General features: G+C 43.4%; 1 protein-coding gene across 2 annotated transcripts in view; it reads right to left on the reverse strand.

Moving 5' to 3' along the window:
• Positions 1 to 2,174: 2,174 nt before the first annotated feature.
• CCND2 (cyclin D2) overlaps positions 2,175 to 26,667 on the reverse strand; it is a 29,240-nt gene continuing 4,747 nt past the window's right edge. For both annotated transcript variants that reach the window (XM_083859608.1, XM_083859609.1), the window contains 3 exons: positions 26,100 to 26,259; positions 14,813 to 14,943; positions 2,175 to 3,876 (listed from right to left, as the gene is read on the reverse strand). In XM_083859608.1, coding sequence (XP_083715734.1) covers positions 3,721 to 3,876; positions 14,813 to 14,943; positions 26,100 to 26,259 — 447 coding nt within the window. In that variant the 3' untranslated portion in view covers positions 2,175 to 3,720. The remainder of the gene's footprint in view (positions 3,877 to 14,812; positions 14,944 to 26,099; positions 26,260 to 26,667) is intronic.

The raw sequence follows: 26,667 nt of genomic DNA on the forward strand, positions 1-26,667 counted from the left end.
AACATGGTAATAAACATAGTGGAAAAAATCCAGTGGCCAGGTGGTTTGCTGAGTGATTAGGAGCTGTCTGATTACTCAAGCATAAATCATCAACATGGACATGGGATTAATCATTCTTTTTCTCTTTCACAAGCATGTTGGAAAGACAAATAAATACATTATGAGATGCTCCTACACTACAGTAACAAGAAGGAGGAGACAATTATCAAAGTACCATCAATAGGAAGCTGAGAGAGAAACGCTTTTTGCGACTGTACCAATCCTTTGGCATTTGGGAAGGCAGAATCAGCAAAACATTTTCTATTCTTTTTTAACTAACCAATTGGGAGGTTTACAATTTCTGCAGTTTGAGGGGGGGAAATCTCACACTTCATTTGCAGTAACGACACACTTTAACATCTGTTGAAAGAGAGTACTAGGCAGTCATTTTATTCTGAAAGCTACTGTGAAAGCGCTCAAGTTGTAGGGTTTGCAGCCTTCAAACATACAGTACACTGTAACCAGAGGGTTGGCACTTGCTGAGCATGTCACTGCAGCAGAGGACACACACAGACCCACCAGGATCTCATGGAGGACTGGGAATGCTGAATGGTGCTGCCCCTTCCAGCACAGCTCGCCCTCACCCTGCTTTAGAGGAGCTGACCACAGAGGTGGCCCTCAGCCCCTGCCCCTTCAGTTCTGCAGAGGGGTGACACTATGGGATCATCCCTGTGATCCCACGGCCACTGTGAGACTGGGATGTGCAGGAGGCTGGATGAAGAGCAGGGGCAGGCACCCTAAACACATCCTGCCTACACCTGGCCTATGGCACGGAGCAAACCACACCAACATGATGGACACAGTGCCAGCACTCAGAGAGGTCACCCCACCACCAGGACCCTCAGGCACAGCTCTCCAGGAAGCCATGGGGCAGGGCTGCCAAGGAATGATCTGGCCTGATCTGATCTGATCTGATCTGCATGTGGCTCTGCAGTCTGGCTTCAACAACATCAGTTACTTTTTTCCTCCAGGACAGAGACACTGCCACGGAATTCCGAGTGCTCCCAATGAAGAACATTGAAGCGGGAAGCGAGGCCAAGGCTGTGCCCAGCAGCAGCTTTGGGGAGGACAGACCTGCTCACCAGTGGAGAGCCAATGTATTTTTTCCACTATGAAGAGAATACCAGAGACCAAAAAGGAGCCAGTGCCCCGCCTCAGTTGCTTGCAACCTCTCCCCGGCAGGCCCTGGGGCAACCAAACTGTCACTGTGTGAGGTATTGTGAAAATGGGAACCATTTCCTGTCCAGCAAACCTGAGGTAAGTATACCATCTTTGCAGGATGTGATCAGGAAGGAAGGAGATTATAAAAAAAAAAGAAAGAAAGAAGTAAGAAGGAAAAAATAAAATAAAATTAAAAAAATCATGAACACACTATTAGGGGGAAAAAACCTGTACAGGGCATTTCCAGTAAATCAAAGAACTTGTCATATCTCCACTTAACCATCTACTTCAGGATTTGAAATTTAAGCAGTAAAATAATATATTATAAAAATGTTTATAAAATAGCAGCACACTCAGTGAAACAATACAGCTAAGTACTGTTAATGTGAATAAGAATGAAACAAATCATAGCTTCTTAGCAGCGCAAAAAAAACCCCCGAAACCAAAAAACCCCCCAAAATCAAAAAAATAACAAAAACTTAGAATCTTACTCCATTTTCTACCCTCATTGAGCCAAATAGGCTGAGTCCATACATATAATATTCTTCGAAGTAGCATGTTCTTTCTGGATTTTCATGTTAAAAACGCAAACATTAACATTTCAACCAACAGCTTCATACTGGATATCTGCAAACTGTTAATACAATTGTGCAAAAAAACCCCCAAAAAACCAAAACAACAAACCCAACCAAAAAAAAGAAAAAAAACCCAAAACAAAAAAAACCCAAACCAACCCCAAAAAAACAAACCAAAAAACCCCCCAAAAAACCCCACCAAAAAACAAAACCAAAAACAAAACAAAAACCTCAAACAAAACAAAAACCCCAAAAGTTGCTCCAACTCCTTTGCCATCTAAATGCCTCTTCATTACAGGTGGAGCAGGAAAATAAATTCAAGTACACTGAATACACCTTTGTAATAAAACTCCAAGTCACGCACCTCGATGTTTACCACCATGGCTGTTGCACTAGCAGTTTTCTTTCCTTGTCCATAGATAAACACATGGGTGGTATTAAGGTCCTTCTGTGACACTGAACAATACAGATGGTCAGGCTATTATCCGGAATGTCATGACAGGAATGTCATCTGAAGCGGGTGTTGGTATTTCCAGCAACACTGCAGCTAAGCGAGTACACCAGATACTGGAAAATATTGACTATAAAAAGCTATACAAAGCCTTGCTTTTGTGACTTCTTAATTTTTTTACTTTTCTTTATTTTTCTCTTTTTTTTTTTTTTGTTTGTTTGTCTTTTGTTTGTTTGTTTGTTTTTCTTCCCTCGGCAAAACTGTCATAAACCATCTCATTTAATCCCTTAGGAAGAATTTTCAAAGTGCTTTTCGAATGAAATGGTTTACAAAAACGCTCACTGTGGATCAATAAAGTTAATGAAATGCTGAAAAAGTGTGCAGGGGTGAGTGGGAGGAAAATGAGACGAGGGAGCAAACCAAACGTCATCTTCTTTAACACAGTGAGGGGACTATTACAAGGGAAGATGGACAGAGCATCATTTAAATGTCTTTGTGGCCAAGATAAGAAGCTGCCAGAAGTTAACATGGACGTGAAGCATTTGCTTGACTGTAAAGGAATATAATGCTTTTCCTAGATGATCCACCACATCTTGCAATCCAAAGGTTGGAGGTGGTCTGCCCAGCCAACAGGTCGGGATTAATGCATGCATTCCCCCCACTGACCATGAACACTTGGGAACTTTGGCTTGGCCCACGGCTGGGTAAACTGAATCGCTCTGATGCCAAAGATGCTGCTGTGTTTAGAATGAACCATTTCACAAGGAAAAGTAGATAAAAAGTCGAGAGGGGCAGAGGGGAAGTTGAAAAAAAAAAACAACAAAAAAAACCTAAATCAACTTTAAAAAAAAGCCCAAAAGACACCTGCTCTTCTGGCTGGTAAAATAAAGCATCTTCTTTCTTAGGCAGCAGCTACCACAGACAGCAAGAGTAAACAAAACTAACATACAGAGATCCAACAAACACTTCTGACTAATAACAGAGGTGACAGATCAGCAAATCTCTTCTGCATTTAAAATGGTTCAATTGCTTCAGGGATCTTTTCCCACTTTGCCCTAAACCCCTTATTCTATTGCTTTGCAATCTAGTCAAGCCATAAAATCGCACACACAATTCCTTTCTTAAATCTAAAAAAGGGGTGTATGCACTAGTTCATAATACACAGACAAGTATACTCTACTTTGTTCCCACAAATGCAGGCTTACATTGATCTAGCTACTTTGTATGCTTTTATAAGCATTTAATATCACTGATACATAATCAAATAGCAATTACCAAATATATCGTGGGATTCCCTTCTGTAGACTATCACAGGCACCAAATGCTTTTTTTTTTTATTATTCATTTTTTGTACTTTTTTTTTTGTTTTTCTTTATAGCTAAAAGAGCTTTAAATATGTTCTATGTGGGAGCAGATTAAAAAAATTCACTCTAAAAATAATAACAAAAAATAAAGGGTCTGGGAGAGCAAGCGTGACTTTGTGTGCCGATGTCCTCACAGGTTGATGTCTCTCACATCTGTGGGAGTGCTGGCCTGGTCCAGTTCATCCACTGTCTTGGAGGGGTTGCTCTGCTGCTGCTGCTGCCGGACTTGCTGCAGGCTGTTCACAAGCACCGCCTCGATCTGTTCCTGACAAGCTTTAAGGCAGTCCTAGAGAAAAGAAAGCCGATTGACCTATTAGTAAAGATAAAGGTGGTTATTTTTTCCCTACTGAGCTAGCAGAAGTTGGAAGAGCATCAGTGAGGTATTTCCAAGAAGTATCTCATCTGACATGAATCAACCTTGAATTCTGAGAGGTAATCACAAACTCCCTGGGTTAAACACTGTTCACGCTATATTGATTCGGCTCTAAATCTTAATATTTTACTGGTCTTTGATCAACAGGTTGCCCAGAGAATCTGTGACTGCCCCATCCCTGGCAGTGTCCAAGGCCAGGCTGGGTGGGGCTCTGAGCAAGCTGGGATAGTGGAAGGTGTCCCTGCTCATGGCAGGGGGTGGCACTGGACAGACTTTGATGTCCCTTCCAACCCAGGCCATTCCATGACTTTATGATTATGTGATTTATGTGGTCTTCTTGAGCAGGAACCTAAGTATTACAGAGAAATAATTTTTCATTCTCCTATGCAGGGTTAAGCCAACTAAGTTGGTTTTCTCTACAAAAAAAAAGTTGCAATTTTATCCTGAAATAACCCCCATGTGCTGTACTAAGATCACACAGACAGATGCACTTTATATAAAGAAAACTGATAGGTAATTGGAGAAGTTTTGAGGTGTCTGAACAAGCATGGTGCTCTGGGGCTGAGTTTTATCTGTCACACATTTGCGCCCCCCAGGCAGAGGCAAAAAGGTCAGTTTATCTGTGGAAATTCACACACGAGAAAATTCACACAAGACCCAAACACGCAGCTGCATTACTGAAAGGCCTCTGAGATCATCAAGTCCAACCTCTGAGCGAACACCACCTTGACAACCAGAGCACTGAGTGCCATGTCCAACCATATTCTGAACATACAACCAGTTTCCAGACACTACTGCATTACAAACTACAGAATTTTCAGAGAAACAGCAGGGTACAATACAGCAACATAAATATGGGAGCTTGTCCATCAGGAATCCCACAATAAACATGAAGTATAAATACAGAAATAAATGTGAAGGATTCACCATATTTAAACCAGACACAGCAATGAAGAAGATGACTACTAAAATATTTACAGGATGTTCCACACGCTTGATAATATAATGGAAGACCAAATAATGTGCTTAATTAAGCAGAAAAAAAAGTGAGACAAAACCCTGAGTTACAGGAGAAACTTAAAATCCAAGCTTATGACTCTATGAACACAATGCTAAGCATGTTCAGTATGCTGGCACTGGGAGTATCAATCTGGCACTGTGCTGGGGAACAAGAAATGGCATTTTCTAAAGGCAGCCCTGAGGAGTCCTTCTGGAAAAGGCACTTTGGAAAAGCACTCATACTGTAAACTTCCTGTGGCCTCAGCCTGTCTAAGAGCTGGGTCTCTCTCTCCAGGAGCCCTCAGGGAATAGAGCAACACAGGGTTTGGTAGGAGGATTTTTAACAGCACAATGCTTTAACCAGAGCCCCCACAGCATCTGGCAGGGTGAGACCGAGCATCACCATTTCCACTGCCAGGCAGGGGAGCTGAAGAAACAGAGCAGAACACTGACCTCCATAGGATTCCACAGGCACCTGTGAACCCACTATGGGATGTGACTGCAACACTGAGGAGCTGGGTCCTGACCAATACACTCCTTTTTCTACACAGTACCTGGTTATTGGGGAGAGAGTGAAATATTCATGCATGGAGGATTGATTTGCCATCTCAGCCTGACTGCGAAAAACACATCCAGTGAAGAGGATCTGTATGCTGGCAACACTGACATTTGTGATCGGCACAATTAGCTCCAGTGGGTAATGAACACCCATTTTTCTTGGCTACCAGCCAGCAGCTCCTGGCTGCAAAATCCTGTCCTCAGATAAAGAAAAGCCCCCATTATCAGCTAGGGAGGGCTTTAGGTGCATTGTAAGCATTCACCTGTGTGTAAGAGGGCAATGACAACAAATCACTGTGTGGGTCAAGGCATTTTTAAGTGTGGGGGCACCAGTTTGGAGACTCTTGTAACAAATGACACTTGTAATGTGGGGTTTTTGGGTGTAAGAACCTCTTCTTCTAAAGCACAGTTTCAAAGTACGGTGTTCTTCTGAAAACAAGCCAGATTTTTTTAAAGCAGCTTCAGTCTGAAAAGCTTAATGAGGCAATTTCCTTGCAGGCAGGCTTGGGGAAGGAAGGGTGGTGATATGTAGAACATGAGGCTCGAGCATTTGGAGTCAGCTTTGTCTGCTCCTAAACACCCTCACGTTATGATCATTTACACCATCACTATACAAACTTCTGATGGGCAGCATGATGTTTCATTTCAGGTATGAAGAGGCTGAAATTTCCAGGTAACTCTATAGAGAAATGGGTAATTTCTGGCGTCTTCATTTTGTACATAAAATCTATAAAGTGGCGTCAACTGGAATTGTCACATGGGAATCCACAGGCCACCATGTATTATTTCTCTTGTCTACACTTAGGTTTTGAACTTAAAACCAGTGAATTCTTTAAAACAAAGAAACCTACAGTAAAAATGACCAGCACACTGCATTCATCATGAAAGTTTTCAAAAAAAGTGTTGCTATTTGCACACTAAAGCCCCTTGGATGTTAAATCTCTCAGGTGAAAGAAAAAAAAAACAACCCTAGTTTAGAGTATCTTATCAGCTCAGCTGTCACAGTATGATAAGGTAAGTGGCTTTATTGTATAGATGAGGACATCACTGAACTTTCTGTCAATCCAAGTTAAGGGACACACAAAAAACTACTAAAAACCTATCAGGACAAACAGCTTGGCCTTCCCATGACACAGTATTTTTAACCCCTCAAAGTTTCATGGGGATTTGCTGCAAGTATACATATTTTACTGGTGGTCTTTCATTTTGCAAGCTCTAGATGGCTCTGACAACAGAGAATTAAGTTTTAAGAACGTATCAAAGAAAAATACCCATGAATTGTATTATTTTCAACAAATCTTCCTTGAAAGAACACTATAAAGCACTGCAGTATGACCCCAGACTTTGCAATACAAGGACTAGGCCATTCCTTCAGAATACTGCAGGGTTTGCCTTTGTTGTTTTTATAAAAAAACTTTTTTAAGTGTGTATCACATGGATCAACTTCCCCATTCTTTTATATGGTCTAGTAGTTTTAATGATTAAAATAGTTCCGGTACTTTCCATTCCATAGTTTTATTTTTACTTCAGAATGTACAGAACTAAAAAGGCAATTAACTTTGGGGTTTCTTTTTTTTTTTTTTTTTTTTTTTTCATTCTCTTTCATCCCTAGATGATTTTACTAGCACACTTGAAATGCATTTGAAGGAAAAGAAAAGCTTTCCTGTGTCTGATGAGGGGCAGCCTCCTGGCCACGGTGGAAATGCTGGCAGTGAAAATAACTGGAAGGAGGAATTAGCAGCTCTGTGTCATGAGCTACTTATTCAAGTCAATAATCATTGAAGATTTCAATTTCCATTCATGACAATCTTGAAAGAAAGCACTAGGGAAGATCCTCTAGCCCTAGGGAAGATCCTGCAGAATATTACACATAATTCACTTTCTTGAACTTTTCAACACTTCTGTGGTATACGCATGTCCTATACTGGCCCCCCCAGCTTCCATTTTTAAGCTGGCTTTTATGGTTCATTGGCAAGCTATGAGGGAAGGCCTCCCACTCAACCCAACTCAACTCAACCAACAGGCTCTTGCTTTGCACTGCCCAAAATCCCAAAGCTGGGAATGTTAAAAAAGCCTCCTGTATTTTCTGTATTAGAGGGTGGTTGGTTTTCCACATACATATTAATTACTTCACAAATAAGTGTTAAGGCCCCCAGCCTCATCTTCTTTCTTAAAACTAATTGCAAAAGGGAAATCAGAAAACGGCTTTTTTTAGGTGCAGGATCTGGTTTAATAAATGCAAAGGATACTGGAAATACCCAAAATGACAGTACTGTTCACTGGTCATGTATGCATTGCTTGGATAATCTAAGAAAGCAGCAATCAGACATGCATTAAAGAGTTGGGATTGACATAAATTCCAGTGTGGAACATGTCATCTGTACTCCTACACACAAAAGCCGGCTGGATTCCTCCACTGGTTCACATTTAAGCCCCAATTCAGACCTCTCCAAAGCACATGCTTCATTGTTGACATAAACAGGGACTCCTTCCCAAAGTGGGGCCTTTGTGTGCTGAGCGCTGGCCTTTACCTCACTGACCTCCAAAGCAAGAGCCTGGAAAGCTGCTGTGGGAATATCTTATCCATTTACTGTATTTACAGTGATCTCACATCTAATAGATGCAGTTAAAAACCAGAAATATTCTCCCTCCTGAATGTATGTTTTTCCTACTGTAACAAGGAGCATAAATCACAGATAAGTGTCTATGTCTCTTTTTCCATCTGGAAGTATAAAAAATACTGATCTGCTGTTCCAAAGGACACTTCACATGGACTAACAAGGACATCTGATTCACAAAACAAAACAAAAAAACCGCAGAAAACTAATTCAAGTTCAGAGATTCTCCACTTACTGTTGCCACATTATTGCAATAATGCAATAAGTAAGGAGATGAACATTAAGAATCTGAAATACAGGGCATTTTTCTCTGCCATTTTTTTTGTCTTTTCAGCAGTTTCAACAGTGTCCTTTCTAGATTCAGTTCCACTGTTTGCTTCACCACTCAGTCTTCTGGTTTCCTGTTGCTGCTGTGGGTATTTCTCATTGCAAACAGGAGAGAACAATGTTTTCAGAACTGGGAAAAGAGAGTGTAAAACCAACACACCAGCAGGGCAATGCAGGGGCAGATGCCATGACACTCCTTGCTCGGTGTGACTTGGGATTTCTGGTAATCTCTACCGGGTGATGCTTTGAAGATGTGAAAAGGTGGAAAGGTGAAAAGATGTGGTATTCATGCTGCTGTAACACTCTGAGCGTTTAGCGGAAAAGGGGATTTTCAAAAAGCTAGGAGGACCTGCCCTGCATTCCACAGAGCTGCAGGAGCTGAGCAGGGATTCCCTGCTGGAGTGGCTGATCCATGGGAGCCGTTCCTCGGGGGCCTGGCTCCCTGGGCGCGCCGGCCACGGCCGCGCCTGTCAATGGACCCGACGGAACTCCGCCATGAGCCCGCGGTGTCACTGCATCACCCCATTGTTGCTACACACGCACAGCACTCACTGGGGAACAAAAAGCTGAATGAAACGGAGCAGCTGCCAACTCAGGCAAAGACAACTTAGGAAACTATCTCATTCTTCCTTTCTCTGGGAGGCTATTTCGCCTGTTGTTTCCTTGCATACAAAATGCGGTCTGCAACAAATAAGGCAGGATAAGATACAGCAAGTCCTGTTTCTTGCTTCCAAAACCACAGGCCCTAGACACTACAAAGGAGGGGATAAATGGTGTATGTGCTGTAAGGACAATGTTCAAATGCAATCCATTCAAGATAGATTTCAAGATACGATTTTTTTACTTCAGCTCTGAATTCTTGAGCATGAGTGGTCCTTCACTTCCGTTTCTGTGCAGAAATCTGCAGATCTTTATGAAGGGATGTCTCTGATCTTGGGAATAAAAAAAAAAAAAAATCCCAGCACTGACATATGTGGCACATATAAGTGGAGATATTTTAAATGCCATTTATTATGGATCCAGTCTTCAAAACAGCCCCACTCCACATTTTTAAGGGCTCACAGCCAGCTGTTTCGACAAGCTTTTAAAAAATGCTTGGTTCCTTTTTTTCTACTTCAGACCCTTAAATATGCTTTAGATTTTCCAAACCACTCAATATACACCAGTTACCATCCTGGAACAGACTTTTAGAGATTACTTCTGCCCACATACAGGCATTGGCTCTACCTGAAAACCTCTTCTTGGTTGCTGATGCTGGGGAGACCAACTCTGTGTGTCATCCAGATGCAACCTAGATCACTGCTCTTCCAGGAGGTGAGGGAATAGATTTACCCAAGGAAGGTCTCAAGCAAAGCAGAATATTGATTGCAAGGTCTTAAAATGTGCCCCACCCATTCAGCTATCCTTCCTCACATCCCGTAATTGTGCACAGCAGGGATGCTTGTATCCTCCTCTAAAGCATCTGGCTCCACCAGGGACAGGATACTGCTCACACTGGAGTGCTGGTCTGGGATGCTATGGGAATTCCTGACTTCCTGAGTTATTTATTTTTCCTTTGCAATGACCCACCAAGAGATGCACAGGGAACTCTGCAGCTTCCTGCCAGTAGGTCTGTTAACTCTTTGCTCACCAGCCTCTCCTCTTCAAGCAACCACAAAGGAAATGTTCCCATCCCCAGGCAGGAGGACAGACTGGAAAATGCAATCCCCATTCTGCAAGAGCTGTGTGAATTTAGAATCAGAGGCACAGAACAGTTTGGGTTCAAACAGACCTTAAAGGTAATCTTGTTCCACCTTCCTGCCATGAGCAGGGACACCTTGCTCTAGATCAGCTTGCTCAGAATCTCATCCAACCTGGCTTTGAGCACTTCCAACGATGGGACAGTTAGTTTCTCTGGGAAACCTGTGTCAGGGCCTCACCACCCTCTCTAATTCTAATTCTAATTCTAATTCTAATTCTAATTCTAATTCTAATTCTAATTCCTAATTTCTTCCTAATATCTAATCTAAACCTACTCCCTTTCAGTTTGAAGCCATTCCCCCTTGTCCCGTTACTACTAGTTTGTAATGAGAAGTCCCTCTCCAGCTTTCCTGTAGCCCATTTGGATATGCTGGAAGATGCTCTGAGGTATCCACACAACCTTTTTTTTTCCAAGATGAACAGCCCCAACTCTGTTGCTTCGCGTATCTGTCTCTCAGGCCAGCCCAGCGTTCGGCTGGACCACCCTGCTAGCTCTGATACGCCTCAACAATACCTTTGCGTGGGTCTTGGCTCCGCAGCACCTTTACCTTCGCTGTCACGGCCGTGGTTCGAAAGAGGGGACACTCTTAAGGCTCAGGAAGAAAGGTTTTATTCGGGGATCACAGGGGCAGTCCCTGGTCCCAGGCCTGTGCCTCAGGAGAGTGACCCAGGGCCTGGTCTGCAGGGAGTTTTTGTTCACCAGAAGTCTCAGGGGTGGGCACAAGTTACAAACCAATAGAACAAAGCAAGGTGGCTAATGCCAAATGCAATACACAAACTTCAACAAATCAGGTAAATTGGGGTGGGGTCTCTGGGGGATTCACCAACCACTGTCCGACACCTCTCAGAAGGTCTCGGGCCTGGTAGATTGATGGACAGGAGGGGGAAGAATATACATTGGGATGGGGGAAAAGACAATGGGATGACCAAACTCCAGGCAGAGGATTAGGTTGTCTTGGAAACTCTTATCAACTTCTGATAAGAACCATTCTAGGACAGGAGTTTTACCTAGCTAGGGTTAAAGTCCAATCCACACCAAACTTACAACTAAAAACCTAAAAACGATTCCAGCACCCCCACACCACTCTTCCATCCTGTCTCCATAGGGGAGCTGCTCCAGTTCCCTCTATCAATTCTGTGGCCTGCTCTGAACTTGCTCCAACAGTTCCTTATGTTGGGGACACCAGGAACATGTAAGCAGTATTCCAGGTGGAGCCTCAAAACAGCAGAGTAGAGGGGAAGAATAGTCTCCCTCAGTTGTGTGGGATTAGCTCTTAGTGGCTCTTAGGGACAGTAACAATCAGAGAAGACAGTTCAGATGCACCGTGCAGAGCTACTTTCACTGCTCTTCAGGCTGCTGAGCTTCTCCAAGAGCAGCTCCCTGCTGTTTATTTTGGTCAGTGGAAGGAGTAATGAACCCAGGGTTTTCCTGGCCCTGTTGTCACACTTTCTCCAGCCTGTGATTCGACCCTCACCAAACAGCCCAGGGCAGCTATTTGCCAGAAATAACTGGTTATCCCTAAAATGACAGTGGCAGGATGCCTTGGACAACTCCACCTCAAGTCTGGGGCATTGCTCTAGATTCATACAAGGATATCCAACATCAATGTGTTTTTGAAAGAAACTCGTGTCGGTTGTCTGCTTAACCAACAGCTGGGCTCTAAATTACATGTTGTTTATTAATAAAATATTTTTGGCCTAATTCTTAATTAATTAATTAATACCAAGGGCATCAGAGGGATGGAGCAGCTCTGCTGGGAGGAAAGGCTGAGGGAATTGGAATTGGAACAACATTGAGTTGTAAATGCCAAATTCCAATCTCAGTTACACTAATGTAAATCTAAAATAACACCATTGACTTCAGCCTCCTGGTTAATGCTGCTATTTCCCAGCAAATAGACTGCACCTTTAAATTATCATTATAAAACAGTGAAAGTTCAGAAAAGCTCACTGTACTTAAGTTGCATCAGGGTTTCATTACTATTCTTTTTTTTCATCTACTTGCACCTTTGAAGCTGAGATTTTTCATGCTTCACCTCAGACAGTGACATTTTTTGAAAAGCCAGTGGGAAAGTCCTATCATCTGTTTCCATGCTAAGCAATCACACACTCCAAAACAAAAATTAAGCAGAAGCCCTGGCACCGTCTGGCTGGGAAGGACTCTTCCTCAGCTGCCTGATGGTTCCTGGGGGCTACCATGAGGCACAGGGGGCCAGAAGGTTTTGCTCTGCAGAGCTATTAATTTCTGTGACTTCCTCATTTTTCTCCTGCATGATGATCCTAAAGCCCAGGAATTCTCCTTTCTCTCCTCTCCCTGGAAGCCCCCACTGGAAAACAAAATCATTCACACAGTGACAAGAAATTAATTGTGCCACTGCAGGAACAGCTCTCAGGCATCAGAAATTCGGAAGTGAGAGAACTGAAGCTCTTCATTCAACTTTAATTAAGTCCCAGTGAAAAATGTATTACAATAGTCTTTACTCTTTATTAAAACAGCCTTGTGCCAACTCTTACACAATCCAGACAGTACATTTTTTACAACAATACATTTTACACATGAGGCTGGTATTACTACCTATTGCTAAGCCTGCCCCATGCTTCTCTGAGACCTCATTTTCAGTTGCTCTTCTCTCAAGCTTTATCATACAGGATGAAAGCCTCCAGTCCTGGGCCCTTTTGTATTTTTCCAATGCAAAACTCACAGAGAAAATACCTAGCAAAATATCTCTCCCAAATTGAAACAGCAGGCTAATTAAAAATACACTATATTGCCCAAGCTCAAAAATTTTGGCAACCTGTGGTTAGGCTGAGGTTTCAAAGCTTGCAGGGAGTTGAGGTTACCTCTGCCTCAACAATGAAAACACCTTGAAAAAAGTAACAGCACCTCTAATTTCTGCAAAAGCTTGTATTTTTTAGCAATTAAATTATCCAGAAGCTCCTTTTATCTCAAATTTGTTCTGATTTGGGGGATGAGTGAGACTCTCCTCTGTAGTCTGTGCTGCTGTTAGCTGAGACCAGGAGCAAAGAGAAGGAAGCTGGTCTCTATCCAATACTGAAAGACTCTTGGAGACGAGATGCGAACAATGAAATGTTAGGAGTTCTTTGTTATTTGGGAAGAGCATTATTTTTTTCTTCTGAAGGAATGTAGGCTCAGTCAGATCTGGGAAGATTTTCACCAGGATGGCAAAAAGCACACTTTTTTGTTTGGCAACAAAATCCCTGATAAATTTAAAAGAAAAGGTGGGAAGGCATTTTCATTGCAAAATGAAAACCCCATCTTCTGACCACTTAAGAACTACTGAGATGTTTTTGTAGGTATTTGCTTTCAGACTTAAACCATCTGGATAGAAAAGATCAGCACAGTAGATTAAAGTTTTCCAAACTGCAAGATGCACCAAAAAGACCTTATAGGCCTTACACTCAATTCTCTCAGGCACACAAAGTGTCTCTCCTCTCAGAGGGACCAAGGGCATCAGAGGGATGGAGCAGCTCTGCTGGGAGGAAAGGCTGTGGGAATTGGAATTGTTCAGCCTGGAGAAGAGAAGCCTTTGGGGTGACCACATTGTGGCCTTGCAGTGCCTGAAGTGAACCCACAGGAAAGATGGAGAGAGACTCTGGACAAGGGCCTGGAGTGACAGGACAAGGGCAATGACTTCACACTGACAGAGAGGAGGTTTAGATGGGATATGAGGAAGAAATTGTTCCCTGTGAGGGTGGTTAGCCCCTGGCACAGGTTTTCCAGAGAAGCTCTGGCTGCCCCGTCCCTTGTAGTGTCCAAAGCCAGTCTGAATGTGGCTCTGAGCAACCTGGAGTAGTGGAAGATGTCTCTGCCTGTGGCAGAGGGGTTGGAATGTGATGATCTTTAAGGTCCCTTCCAACCCAGACCATTCTGTGAGTCTATTGTTTAGACTTCATGCACTCTCAATTGGAAATATTCCCTTTTCTGTGCAAATCCAATTTGAACTAAAATATATGGGAAACCCCAGAATTGCATTTGAAAATTAGGATCAATTTGATTGTAAGAAAAAATGAGAAACATCAAAATTCTTCCCTTTCAAGTAAACTGGACTAATTACTCCTTTTTAACCAAATCACAAACCCAAATCTTCATTTAACAATGCTATCACAGATGTAATAATGCCACATATGTACTGTGAATTAAAAACAATAAATTATCACACACTAAGGACAGCTTGAGTTGTGCCTGTCTCACATCCTGCCTCAAAATTAGCTCATTATTCACTTCCTCCAAGCCAAGAATTTTTAGGTAATACCTGAAGGAGGACCAGAAGAGCAGTTTCAAAGGTTTCAAGCACAGGACCAACAGCAGCACAATACCTCCTGGTTTCCTTTATGCCCCAGGGAATGCTGCCTGCTCACCCCATCACCCAAGGCTCCTGAGGAGGCTCAGTCCAGTGGACCACCATTTTGGGCAAGCAAAGCAGGCTCTCCCCACCACTTTGGAGACTCACACTAAAGTGCTGGGTCCACACCTGCAACTCACTCCCTGCAGAAGCACCCCCTTCTTCACCCCACTCAGGCTTCAGGATCAGCCCCAGTTCTCCACTACGCCCTGGGAAAGGAGAAGAGGACTGTGGGACACTCACCACATCTGTGTTTGTGATCTTGGCCAGGAGATCCGTGAGGCTGTCCCCATCATCGAGCTGAAGGCCACAGATGGCTGCTCCCACACTTCCAGTTGCTATCATTGATGGTGGGTACATGGCAAAGTTAAAATCTGCAAGAACAGATCTGGGATTTAGTCCAAGCCCAGACCAGAAAAGCTGCAAAACATCAGAGGCAAGCAACATTAAAAAAACCACACCCAAGAATAAAACCCGGGAAAGTAGAAGAAAGGGAAAAGTGCCACTCTTTTCGGTCCCATGGAGCTCATTAGTCACACTGCTCATCACAAGCAGTCAAAGGAAGGGGAACAGACCTGCAAATTAAAATGGAAATGCAGTTCAGTCTTTTATTCTCACTGATGCATAAAGTAAACCTGGACAATTTTTAATAGTCTTTCCTTAGTTTTAAAGAAAAGGAAAGAGGAGAAGGAGGCTTTCTGTAATTTATGTCAGAAATTTGGGTCTTGGTCACATTAGACCTCTCTGTATAACCAGAAAACTAACTGGAATAAGGTATCACAAAGGACCAAAATGAGATTTTTAGTCACGTCAATTTTTAAAGAGTTAATTAATTTGAGCATTTAAAGAACTGTCCGGGAAAGAGATTTTAATTAACGGTTCATCTTTACTACCTTAGCAATTAGGAAGTGAGAACACTTACAGCCCATAGCTATGAAATCAAAGAACAAAGATCACATTTGTTATTGCTACTACTTCTTAATAAATAAGTTAAAAATACAATTCAGAACTTCCCCTCACACATCTGTCAAATAAGAAGAGAAATTACAATAAAGTTCTGTGATCTTTATAAGGCAATTTTATGGTTTATGATGCTGCCACAGACACTGGTTTATCAGCACTAGTTTATCTTGCTAAATACCAGATCTCCCACATCTTGATATATTCCTAAAATGAAACTTGATTTGCAAGTTCTTTGATTCAACAATAACTCATTAACAAACCTTTCTCTACCAATTTTCAGTATTAGCAAACCTTTCTCTACCAGTTTTCAGCTGAGGGAACTCAAGTAGAAGGAAGAGTAAACCAAAGTCATACATAATAAGAAATAAATTACAAGCAATACATTTCATCAATAGAAATAGATTACAGAAAACTGCCCAGCTGCAGATCCCAAGTGCCCTCTGCTCACAAATTCTGTAACTCTGCTGCTGCCTGCATAACCACTCTGGTTTTAGACACATGAGTTGTTCTCAGCCTCCCAAACTCAGAGCTGGCACATACTTCAATAGCTGTGGAGACAGCATGTTCTTCTCCAGGCTGGAATATATCCCTGGGATTGAAGCAGTCCAGTAAGAATGGCACTTGGGACATAACATTCACCCAGATGGACCAGAATGGGGGTGTTAGAAGTGAGGAGACAAAAGGAGGAGTTGAAACCCTGACATAGATTTCTCCATCTCACAAAGCCACCCAGAGGTTCCCACCTGCAAACCCAACACTGCACGCTGCTTCCTACCAGACATCACACCCTGAAAGATACTTCTGAAGGGCAGATTCCCACTGGCTAAAGTAAGGAATATGGACTGTCATTATTATAAAAATAATAATTTATGCACTATTGTAATAGGAAGAACCCACTGTACATAGGAAAGCTGATTCTTGGGAATGAAATCATATTGCCCTCCACCAACGAGTGAGACAACAAGAAGAACCTTCACTCCCAAATTCTCAGTGCAGGACACAGCCCTGAGTATACTGATCTCAGCACATGGCAAGGGAATGGGAATTACACTTCCAGGATTGCACTTTGTGCCAGCCATCAGTGCTGTCCCCCAACCTCAGTGTTGGGCCAGTTCTCTCTGATAAATGACCTGGATGAGGGCATCAAGTGCACCCTCAGTCAGTTTTCAGGCGACACCAAGTTGGGTGGGAGTATTGATCTGCTTGAGGACAGGAAGGCTCTGCAGAGGGATCTGGATAGGCTGGATTGATGGGCCCAGGCCAGAGAGATGACAAGGCCAAGTGCCAGGTCCTGCCCTTGGGTCACAACAACACCCAGCAGTTCCAGGCTGGGGAAAGGTGACTGGGAAAAGCCCAGCAGGAAAGGGCCTGGGGCTGCAGGTCCATAGTGCATGCCCACCATAGTGCATGTCCAGGTGGGCAAGAAGGCCAATGGCTCCTGGCCTGGGTCGGCAAGGGAGTGGCCAGCAGGTCCAGGGCAGCGACTGTCCCCCTGTCGTGGGCACTGCTGAGGCCTCACCCCAAGTGCTGTGTCCAGTTCTGGGCCTGGCATAGCAGGATGGACATTGAGGGGCTGGCTGGAGCATGTCCAGAGAAGGGAACAGAGCTGGGCAATGAGCTGAAGCACAAGTCTGATGAGGAGGAGCTGAGGGAGGAAAAGATGCTCAGTGGAGCCCTATTGCTCTCTACAACTTCCTGACAGGACGGTGCAGCCAGGGGTGGGTCAGGCTCTGCTCCCAGAGAACAAGGGACAGGACAAGATGAAACAGCCTCAAGTTGCATCGGGAGAGGTCTAGATTGGATATTAGGAAGAATTTCTTCAGGATGATCAGGCATTGGACCAGCTGCCCAAGGAAGTGGCAGAGTCACCCTCCCTGGAAGTGTTCAAAAAACATGCAGTTTGGGAGTTATGGTTTAGTGGTGAACATGGCAGTCTCGGGTTAGGGTTGGAGTCTTAGAGGTCTTTTCCAGGCTTAATGATTCTATGATCGAAATCATTTTCATGTTTACTTCATGTGGATTTATACGAACACACCTAAGGGATAACCACATCCCTAAGTTGGGAAGCTTATCCCATGTTTATCTTTGTGTACCAAACTGTCTCTCACTTATGCATGGCAACTACAGGTAGCAATTGACTTTCCATAATTTTCCCCTCCTTGTTCTGAGTTTCAGGCAGGATGTAGTAAAAAGCTGGTGCAGGGAGGGCCCATGCCCAGGCAGAAGGGGCTGAGCGAAGGACAGAGCTCCACCTGCCCTCTGAAATTCCTTGCCTCGCACCACGACCTCCACGTTATCCCAACACCGGTGTTCTCGTGGCTGATTTTAGATCCACTCCCAGAAACTGTCTTCCTAGGAAGCTGAATAAAGAGGCACAGTGTCCCTGCCAGCTAGCACTGCTGTAGGTCTGCTTCCACGTGGGGTCACATGCGAACATTTCTATGCCCAATAACCTTGTTAGCTCCCTTAATGTCATTCATAATGCAAATGAGACAGCGAGCGAATGGCCAGAGGCCCAGAGTGACTAAAGCTCAGCATCCAGAAAGTCTTACATTGCCTCTAGCTCTAAACTAACTTCCCTCCATAACAAGCACCATAAACTTGGCTATCAAAGCTACACATGCCTAGTCTTTGTTGTACAACAGGCAGCGATTTGTATCACTGGCTTCTATTTTTAGCATATTAATTAACTACTGCAACTGGTGAGGCAAGTGTCTCCAACTGGAGAGTGTGGCACCATTGTCTGAAGTCATCACCTCATCTCGAGCTATTGAAAATCATGGCAGTGACCCTCCTGCTGATATGAATTTAACCTGACATGCCCACAAAGGAATAGGGGGTGGTGCACCAATTTTGTGCACATGGTTCTCCACATCACCCTGGACCCTATTAGTGTGGAAAGCGCTCATTGAAAGAAAAGAAGCCACATTGTGCTGGGCCACCTAGAGGGTTGAATAGAAAAGGCTGAGGAAAAGAGCAGGCAGCGCAATAAAGGCCATAATTAACATATTTCCATATTCAAGCAAAGCAATAACTACGTGAAATGTTTTTCAAGGTGCAGTGAAAGCATAAATATTAAGTACCGTATCTGAGGGGATGCAAAACCGCCCCCCCTGGTCTCTTAGATTCCATTGAGAAATTCAGAACAAGCTTTTTACATGCTATTTTCAATTATAAACCTCTATCTGTGCTTCTACCATGACAACAAGACAAACCTTGCCATCTTCACTCAGTTTTCACCCAGGTAAAACTGTCTCCTCTCCAAATTAGGTGAAAAATTTGCCATGAGATTAAAAGGAAAAAAAAAAATAAAAAAAGGAAAGGTGAGGGGCACAGAGAGACAACCTAAAAATGTGAGCTGAAACATGTGCAATTACTGCAAATTTTTGTAGGAGATAATTAAACCTGAGCTACAGAGGAAATTTTATAGAAAGCACTTCTTACTGGACACTTGGAATTTTATTAAAAGCACCTCTCCCTGGACACCTGAAGCAAGGTTGTGGGCTAAATCCTTCTGTGTGCAAACTTGGTTAACATGCACCCAGAGCCTGCATCTAAAGTATGGCTCTGACTCTAACTTTGTTGTGATTTATAGGTTTATAGTTGGCCTCAATGATCTCAGAGGTCTTTTCCAACCTAATTGATTCTGTGATTATGCCATTCCATGGGAAAAGTACAAAAGAGTCTCATTATAAGTTAGAGAAGCAGTGCCACAGCACATGCTGTATGAGAATCTGAGCACCTGAACATTTTAAGAGAAGACACTGGGTTGTTAGAAAGCAAAATTTGTTTTGCTTTCTATTCCCAGACAATAAACACTAGAAACCATCCCATCCCCATTTTAGTATCACCTATTTCCCAAACGACCTCAAAAATAAGTGGCCAGCCCTGCACAAACCCACTGACTTCTGTGCTGAAAATAAAAAACGGCAATGTAAGAAACAGCGCCCTTTGAAACACAGCCACCTGTGGACCAGCCAGCCCAAGTCATCAAGTAAATTCAGGGTACCCTGAACCTGTCCCCCACTTTCAGCCTGGAGCTGACACAGGCAGGGCACGAGGAGGTTTTCCTGCCAGTGGAGCACACATAATCCACACCGAAGTTCCAGGGCTGCGAGCACCGCGGCTGAGATGTTTTGCTGGCTGTCTCCCAATCCAGTGGTCTTCACTACCTTCAAGCCAGGAAAATGCAAGGCTGACAGTCAGTCCAAAGCAGAAGGGAACTGGAGGAAGGAACCCAGAGAGGTCCTGCAAGGGGAAGCCTTAACTTGCAGCCAAGAAATAAAACCATCAGAAGGAGAAGAGCACTGAAAAATACCCAGGTTGAATGTGCTCGGTGTGTCAAAGTCAGGTGGGGGAACTCTACCTACTTAAAACAACCAATATTACTGATCTGGCTGCTGGTTGGGCTTTTTTTCAGCAGCCAGTTTTCATCTCTGTAATTTGATAGACATTTATTTACAGAGTTGGAAACTGCTGTCTTTACAGAGTTGGAAACTGCTGTTGTAAGGGAGGAAATTTTTCCCATGGTGGGGGGAAAAAAGGGAGGAAAAAAAAGGTATGTTACCTCCATCAGGAAAACAGGTATTAATACATTAAAATTATATAGATAATGGTCGCAGCCAGCCTCAGACTTCACCCAGCCAATGCCTGTACTATGAAAACAAGCATAGATCTATATTTAACAATCCAAGTATGAAAGAAAAGTCTAAGATAAACAGTAGAAGTAGTGAATTTAATTCTTGTCTGCTTTGATCCAAATGCAATTCCAGGGTCAGTGTGGTACACTTTTTTTTCCTAATACAGTTGGTTGTAGCATCTGGCCATTTTTTTTCTCTTGCTCTTGTATTTCTCCAAGACACTTCAAATTTTCCTCACATTAGCTATTTCTACTTCTAAAGGCAAAACGAGATGACTCTTCAGCCCTTCAAAGCAAACGCAAAACTTTCAAGTAAACCAGGATGCAACATGCTTCCATCCTTTGAGTAGGTGGGAGGGCAGACATTTAATTCTGCTCCTGGGTTACAGTAAAGCAAACAGCATTGGGCCTTTACACACGTGGGTCTGAAGTATCCTAAATTTTAATGCTTCATCACAACCATCCAAGAGAGGTAAAGACAGGGAAACATGCTGAACAACCTATGCAAGGTAGAGGAGCACTCACAACAATATGCTCATAAGCTAATGGTAAATAACATTTCTGAACAACTTTTTGTACTGCTTATTATTTGCACTTATTTTTACACCTTCTTAACCAAGGATTAGGATGATAGTGCCTGAACCACCAAAATGTCAGACCTGCAGCGGGTAGAAAGGAGGGCAACTCCTCTGGCAGCTCCGGAGTGATGCCAGCTTGTATCAACACATTCTCTCTTTCTCTATTTCTATTTCTCTATTCTTTTTTCTTTCCACCTCCTCTTGCCAGACCTGACTGGTCATGAAACATTCCCGAGGCTCTGACTACTTACTGATGGCACTTTGTTGGTTCTTGTGGCTCCACTGGCTGGAAAGCTCAATATACTGATAAGAGCTGCCTCTCCCTGGAATAAGCAAGAGCCTCCTTTTGTGTAGCAATAAATTACTGCAAATTATTCTTTCTTCTGCTATGCAAGAAGTTCCTGCAAACACTTCCACTTTGCAATATGCATTTTATTTCCTAAGACATTTACATAATGAAGCCTCTGCAGACTTCATTTCTCCCCTCAGCAAAGAACAGGTCCCAAATAAAACTTGTATCACACTTCCAGGCTCCAGTAACTTACACTGGATGAAAAGGGGGATCCAGAGTAGAATTGCCCAGCAGGAATGCTGAGGAGCAAACAGGCCTTATTCTGTGTGGTCACCCTGTAGATCACTACCAGGGTTGTAGACCTCATCTTGCAGTCTTTGCTCAGACAACACTCCCATTGACTTCCACAGAACTTCTGTATGAAGAAGGATGCAGGATTTGGCCCAGAAGTTCAAAAAAGCCTTCTCAGCTTTCAAGTGTAGATGATTAATGTCCCAGAAACAGTGGGCAGAGGTTTGGCACACAGTATGAAACTGACTTAAAGCTGACATTTTCCCACTCCTTCTTGGCCTCTGTGCTGATACGCCCCGAGGCCTGAGATGCTGGATCTACCATGGGCACATCCCACCTGCCACAGGACTCAGCTGAGGCACAGAAAAGACCATGCAAAGAACTGAATCCAGGGTTTTATGCAAGTTGCCTTCTATCTCTGCAAATCTGCAAAGATTTTTGCTTCCAAGTTTTGATTGCCACTCAACTAAAATCCTGTGAAGCTCCTCACAGAGATTAGTGCCTCCATTATAGCTCCTCTTTCTGAAAGCCTGTCATGCACAGGCTGCCTTCCCTCAAAAACCATTCCCTTACAGACTCTCACATTTAAAAGGGTATCCTGCACCAAAACTGTGGCATGTACAGCCTCTGAGAGAAGAGTGTAACACAAGGAGGCAGTTGTACATCTCTGACTCTGAACAGGCTGCAAGAAGAAATGACGAGCATGCCGAAGTGTAAAGAAATAATGCACAGTTCTCTTTCCAGCAGCAGCGTGGCAGGCTCTGCACACACCTCTGTAACCACTGCCCTCTCCCACTCATTCTAGCAGTGATTCCCTGGCTCAGCACAGGCGAATGGCAAGTCCCTGAGAGAACATTTCCAAGTTGTGCAGTGCTGTGCAAAGAGACAGAGGAACAAAGGGTGCAGAGCAGTAAAGAGAGGGAGGTATGGGCAGAGTTGAAAAGCAACACAATTCCAGCCAGTAAAATAAGGATGATCTCCATTAGGCTCACAGCTAAACAGGAACCTCCCATGCTGAAGAATTCCAGAATCATTAGGGCTGGAAGGGACCTCTGGAGTTCACCCAATCCACACTCCTGCCAAAGCAGGGTCCCTCGGAGCAGGTGACACAGGAAAGGGGCCAGGTGGGTTTGGAATCTCTCCAGAGACAGAGGCTCCAGGCCCTTCCTAGGCAGCTGCTCCAGGGCTCTGCCACCCTCAGTGTAGAGAAATTCTTCTTCATGTTTAAGTGAGACCTTGTATTTCAGTTTAGGGCCACTGCTCCTCATCCTGTCGCTGGGCATCACTGAAAAGAGCCTTGCACCATCCTCTGACACCCTCTTTGAGATATTTATCCACATTAATGAGATCCTCTCTCAGTCTTCTCTTCTCCAGACTAATCAAGCCCAGCTCCCTCAGTCTCTCCTCATAAGACAGAAGCTGTAAGCGCCACTTAAAGGCCCCAAATGCGTCCTCTTGGTGCCTTGAAAATTCAGAAGCCTGCTGAAGGAGATTTTGGCCCTCACGGAGAGCCACCAGTGGGATGAGAAAACAATGACATGGTGACAGACCAGGCTATGCCAGTGCATAGTATCCATCTATGCACTCTTACTGTACTGTGAGCAAGGCAGCTGGAAGAAAATGACCCTTCCATGCCCTCCTAAAGGAGAAGACGACTCCCAAAATCTTTGTGATTGCAAAGAATGAAAGAGAAAACTCTTTATTCAGGAGGACACACAACCTTCTGTCCTGCTCAGCAGCCGTATGTTCCGATGGGACTGAGGGCAAAGAGGGAGACATTCCAGTTCCAGTCATGCTCATGTGAATCATTAATCACTGCAAGGACTGGGGAGAGGCCATGGGTTTATATCCACACAGCTTGATTCAGGAACTGGGCTCAAAATAAAGGCAGAGAAACAGAGAGAGTGCCAAAGTGACCACATATGACTAAAAGGAATATGCAGAAGAACAAAGCATCACCTCCTTTTGGAGAACCTTCAGATGGAAAGGAGAACAGGGATTAGTATCACAGTGATCCTACACATCCAGCACAACACGCAGTAACTGTTCATGGCTGCTTCCCTCCTCATTTGCTGACACTAAGTGCTGCAGGACTAAAATCAAAGCCAGCTCTACACAGGCAGGGAACACCTGGAAATTTCTGGTAAAACATTTTTTATGGGAAATTAAAATGGAGCAGTTGAAGAAGAACTAAGGCTAGAGGAGAAAAGTTCAAAATATGCAAAAAATTTGCATGATACTTTAAAGAAGAGAAGTATTTGAAAGCAGAAAAAGCTGTGCTGAGATGAATCAGGAAACAGAAAGAGATTCACTGCTGTGCTCCAGACCAGAGCTATTAGCCAGGCAGCCAGGTCAGGTCTAGGAATAGCAAAGAGTCAAACCCAGGCTAAAAACACACATGGGGAGCAAGGAAAGAGAGAGCCACATGTCAGAGGAGGTCCTGTTGCTGAAAGGAGGCAAATGGGGAAACGAAACACCAGGCTTAACCCAGGCTGGCAGAGAGCAGCAGCTCTGAGGGAAAAAGAGAAAGAAGAAACAGAGCAGCTGATGAGAGCTCTGCAACAAACAGGACAAGAAAAGGAAATGACAACTGGATCTGGAAGGAAGTCTGATGAGAAGGGGCTTTTCTTTCAAGAGTGGCAGTGAAAGGGAAATTCTGTAGTAACAACAATATTTCCACAATGGAAACTGAGGTAGCAGTTCACAGGTGAAGTGGGAATGTGGTATTGAGTGCCTGGGTAAGATCTCTGCTTTTGCAATTAACAAGTGTTGTGGGCCCTCCTCAAAACTACACAGTGGTCTGTGGACAACGGGATGAGAAGAAAAAAATATCTCCAGCCAGCATCACCGTGCCCTCACTTTTGAGAAGTGTGTACTCAGCAATTATGTCTTTCACTTTTAAGAGAAGAAACTCTTGACTTGCTGCCTCTTTGAACTCTGCACAAAGGTCTTCATTTCGTACAGTGGAGACATATAACATGAGAGGCAGATCACATAGGGGACACACATGAGGGAACTGCATGACGGGGCTGAGGGCTGGAAAGGGGACACTGCTCTGGATCTCAGTAGAAAGACTTCTATAGCATGGAGCTAACCTACAAAGAATTCATGGAGTGGAAAGAAACCATGGACTTTGGAGACTCTTTCATGGCCCACAGTCTTGTAATGGTTTGGTTATATGGAAAACTTTAAGGACAAAGGGTTTCAGATCAGAATCTGAGATGTTAAATCATAATGAAATTCTAGGGTTCTCAAGAAAATGTTGTACTGGACAAAAAAGAAAACAAATCAAAACACTACTGTAGGAAGTGAAAGCATCAAAAGAGTGAGAAGATTGTCTTGTTTGGAAGGCAACATGGAGCTTTTTGGAGTTTGATTGCTGATGGTGTGAAGATCCAGGGAAATGTCCATGGGAAAGACCATCTTTCTCATACCACACAAGGCAGAACAGCGAATGCATCCTGAGTAAGGGGAGAAGGCAAAGAAATCACAAGATTGATCCTGCAGTATTTGAGCAATATTTCTATTGAGTCCTGTGGTCTTTGGTCTAAAAAGGCTCATGCAGCAGTGGGAAAAAAAGAGAAAGTCTGAACATCATGGCAACAAAAAAGTCAGTTACCCTAACATAGCCCATATACAAATTTCTAAAACAGATCAATTGAGATAGGAAGAATTGGCCAACATTGTAAAAGCAGTCACTATGTCTTAAATACCAAGAAGCAGGCGTTCAAACCCAAAAGCTGCACCCAGTGTTCCCTTCCACTCTGTAAACACACAGGCAAAGCAGTTCCTATCACAAAGGACCAGGTATGTCAAACGGGTGAATTCAAACACTAAGCCATCCATTTCTTGATAATGACTCTGGAAAACACTGCATGCTCTTTATCTAGTCCAGGTCTAGCTTCTAAAAAGTAGTCTTACCATTAACTCTTTGGATGAAAATTCAGAGTATGCTAATTTTGTAAAAGTAACTGAGGAAAGAAAGACCCAAACAACAAAATAACAAACAACCAAAAAGTGTTTTGCAGACAGGTTAAAATTAAAAAACCTCTCTTCCACAAAGGCAATTACTCTTATTTAAATCTTCAGAAGCTGTGCTCAGCCATATGACAAAATGAGTGTGCAATGGTTCCCTATGAAACACAGTAGTTCCACTGCTTTCTTGGGGTGAAGCTAGGAAAGAATCCAAATGTTTTTAGAAAAAAAAAAAATTATCTTTTAAACTGGCATTCCCTGTGCTTCAGGAATGTGGTAGTATCACATAAATGCTAAAACACACAATTTACCTTTTATCTGGAAGGAATGTGGTAGTATCACATAAATGCTAAAACACACAATTTACCTTTTATCTGGACAGAGTCCAGTTAATGAAAAGTTTACAAACATATTCATGCAATGCAGCAGCTCCATACATTTTAGGCTAATTGCCATAACAGCTTCTGCATTTTAAGCTATCCTTACAAATGATCCATGGCCACTAAAAGAAGCAGTGAATGGACAAAATAAAACCCAGGATGGTCTAATCCAGCCTTACAAGGCTTCACTGCAAAAGCACCATACACATCAGCTGCACTGTGGGTCACTACTGCAATTCTGTCCAATGCACAGCTTTGGGGCCTGATTCATAACACCCTTTGCAAACAGTCCCATGGGATTTAGCTCTTCTTCCCACATCATGCAAGGATGGAGGGGCTGAAGCACCACCAGGAACAAATCTGCCCTTCCGACCACACTATGAGCAGCAACAGGCAGAGCAGCTGAGCCTACCTGTGGCACAAAGGGCGATGAAGGTTTGTGCATGCTTCCGGATCAAAAGCAACTTGTCTTTAGGGAGAGGCACCTTCCTTAGGATGTGTTCAATGAAATCATATGGGGTGACAGCTGCAAGGTTCCACTTCAACTTCCCCAGCACCACCAGCTCCCATTCCTGCAGAGGGGGGACAGGGAGAGCAAAACAGAAGAAAAGCCATAAGCAAGCCTGTGAAAAACCTCTGCTCATTTCTTATTATAACTTTATCACTGCTAAATTTGTTTTGCCTAAACCCTTTTTTCCATACGCCTCTAATGCTTTGAAGTTGTTGACTTTATTTTTTTTTTTTTTTTAACACCAGAAATGTCAGGCTCTACTGAAAATAATGAGACCTGGCGGCTCCTGCCAAGGTTTTAATTTATTTTTTTTTTTTTATCCAGTGCTGAATGCCCACCCAGAACGTTTAGCCTGCAATTAGATATTGCCAAGGTCACTGTAGTCCTTTCCTAATAACTTATTTTAAATTACTAGTCCTTACTTTATAGCCATTTAAAGCCCTAGGGACAGCCATGCACAAAAATAGCC

Source organism: Zosterops lateralis, assembly GCF_965231275.1.
Source record: "Zosterops lateralis genome assembly, chromosome: 4".
Lineage (NCBI taxonomy): Eukaryota > Metazoa > Chordata > Aves > Passeriformes > Zosteropidae > Zosterops > Zosterops lateralis.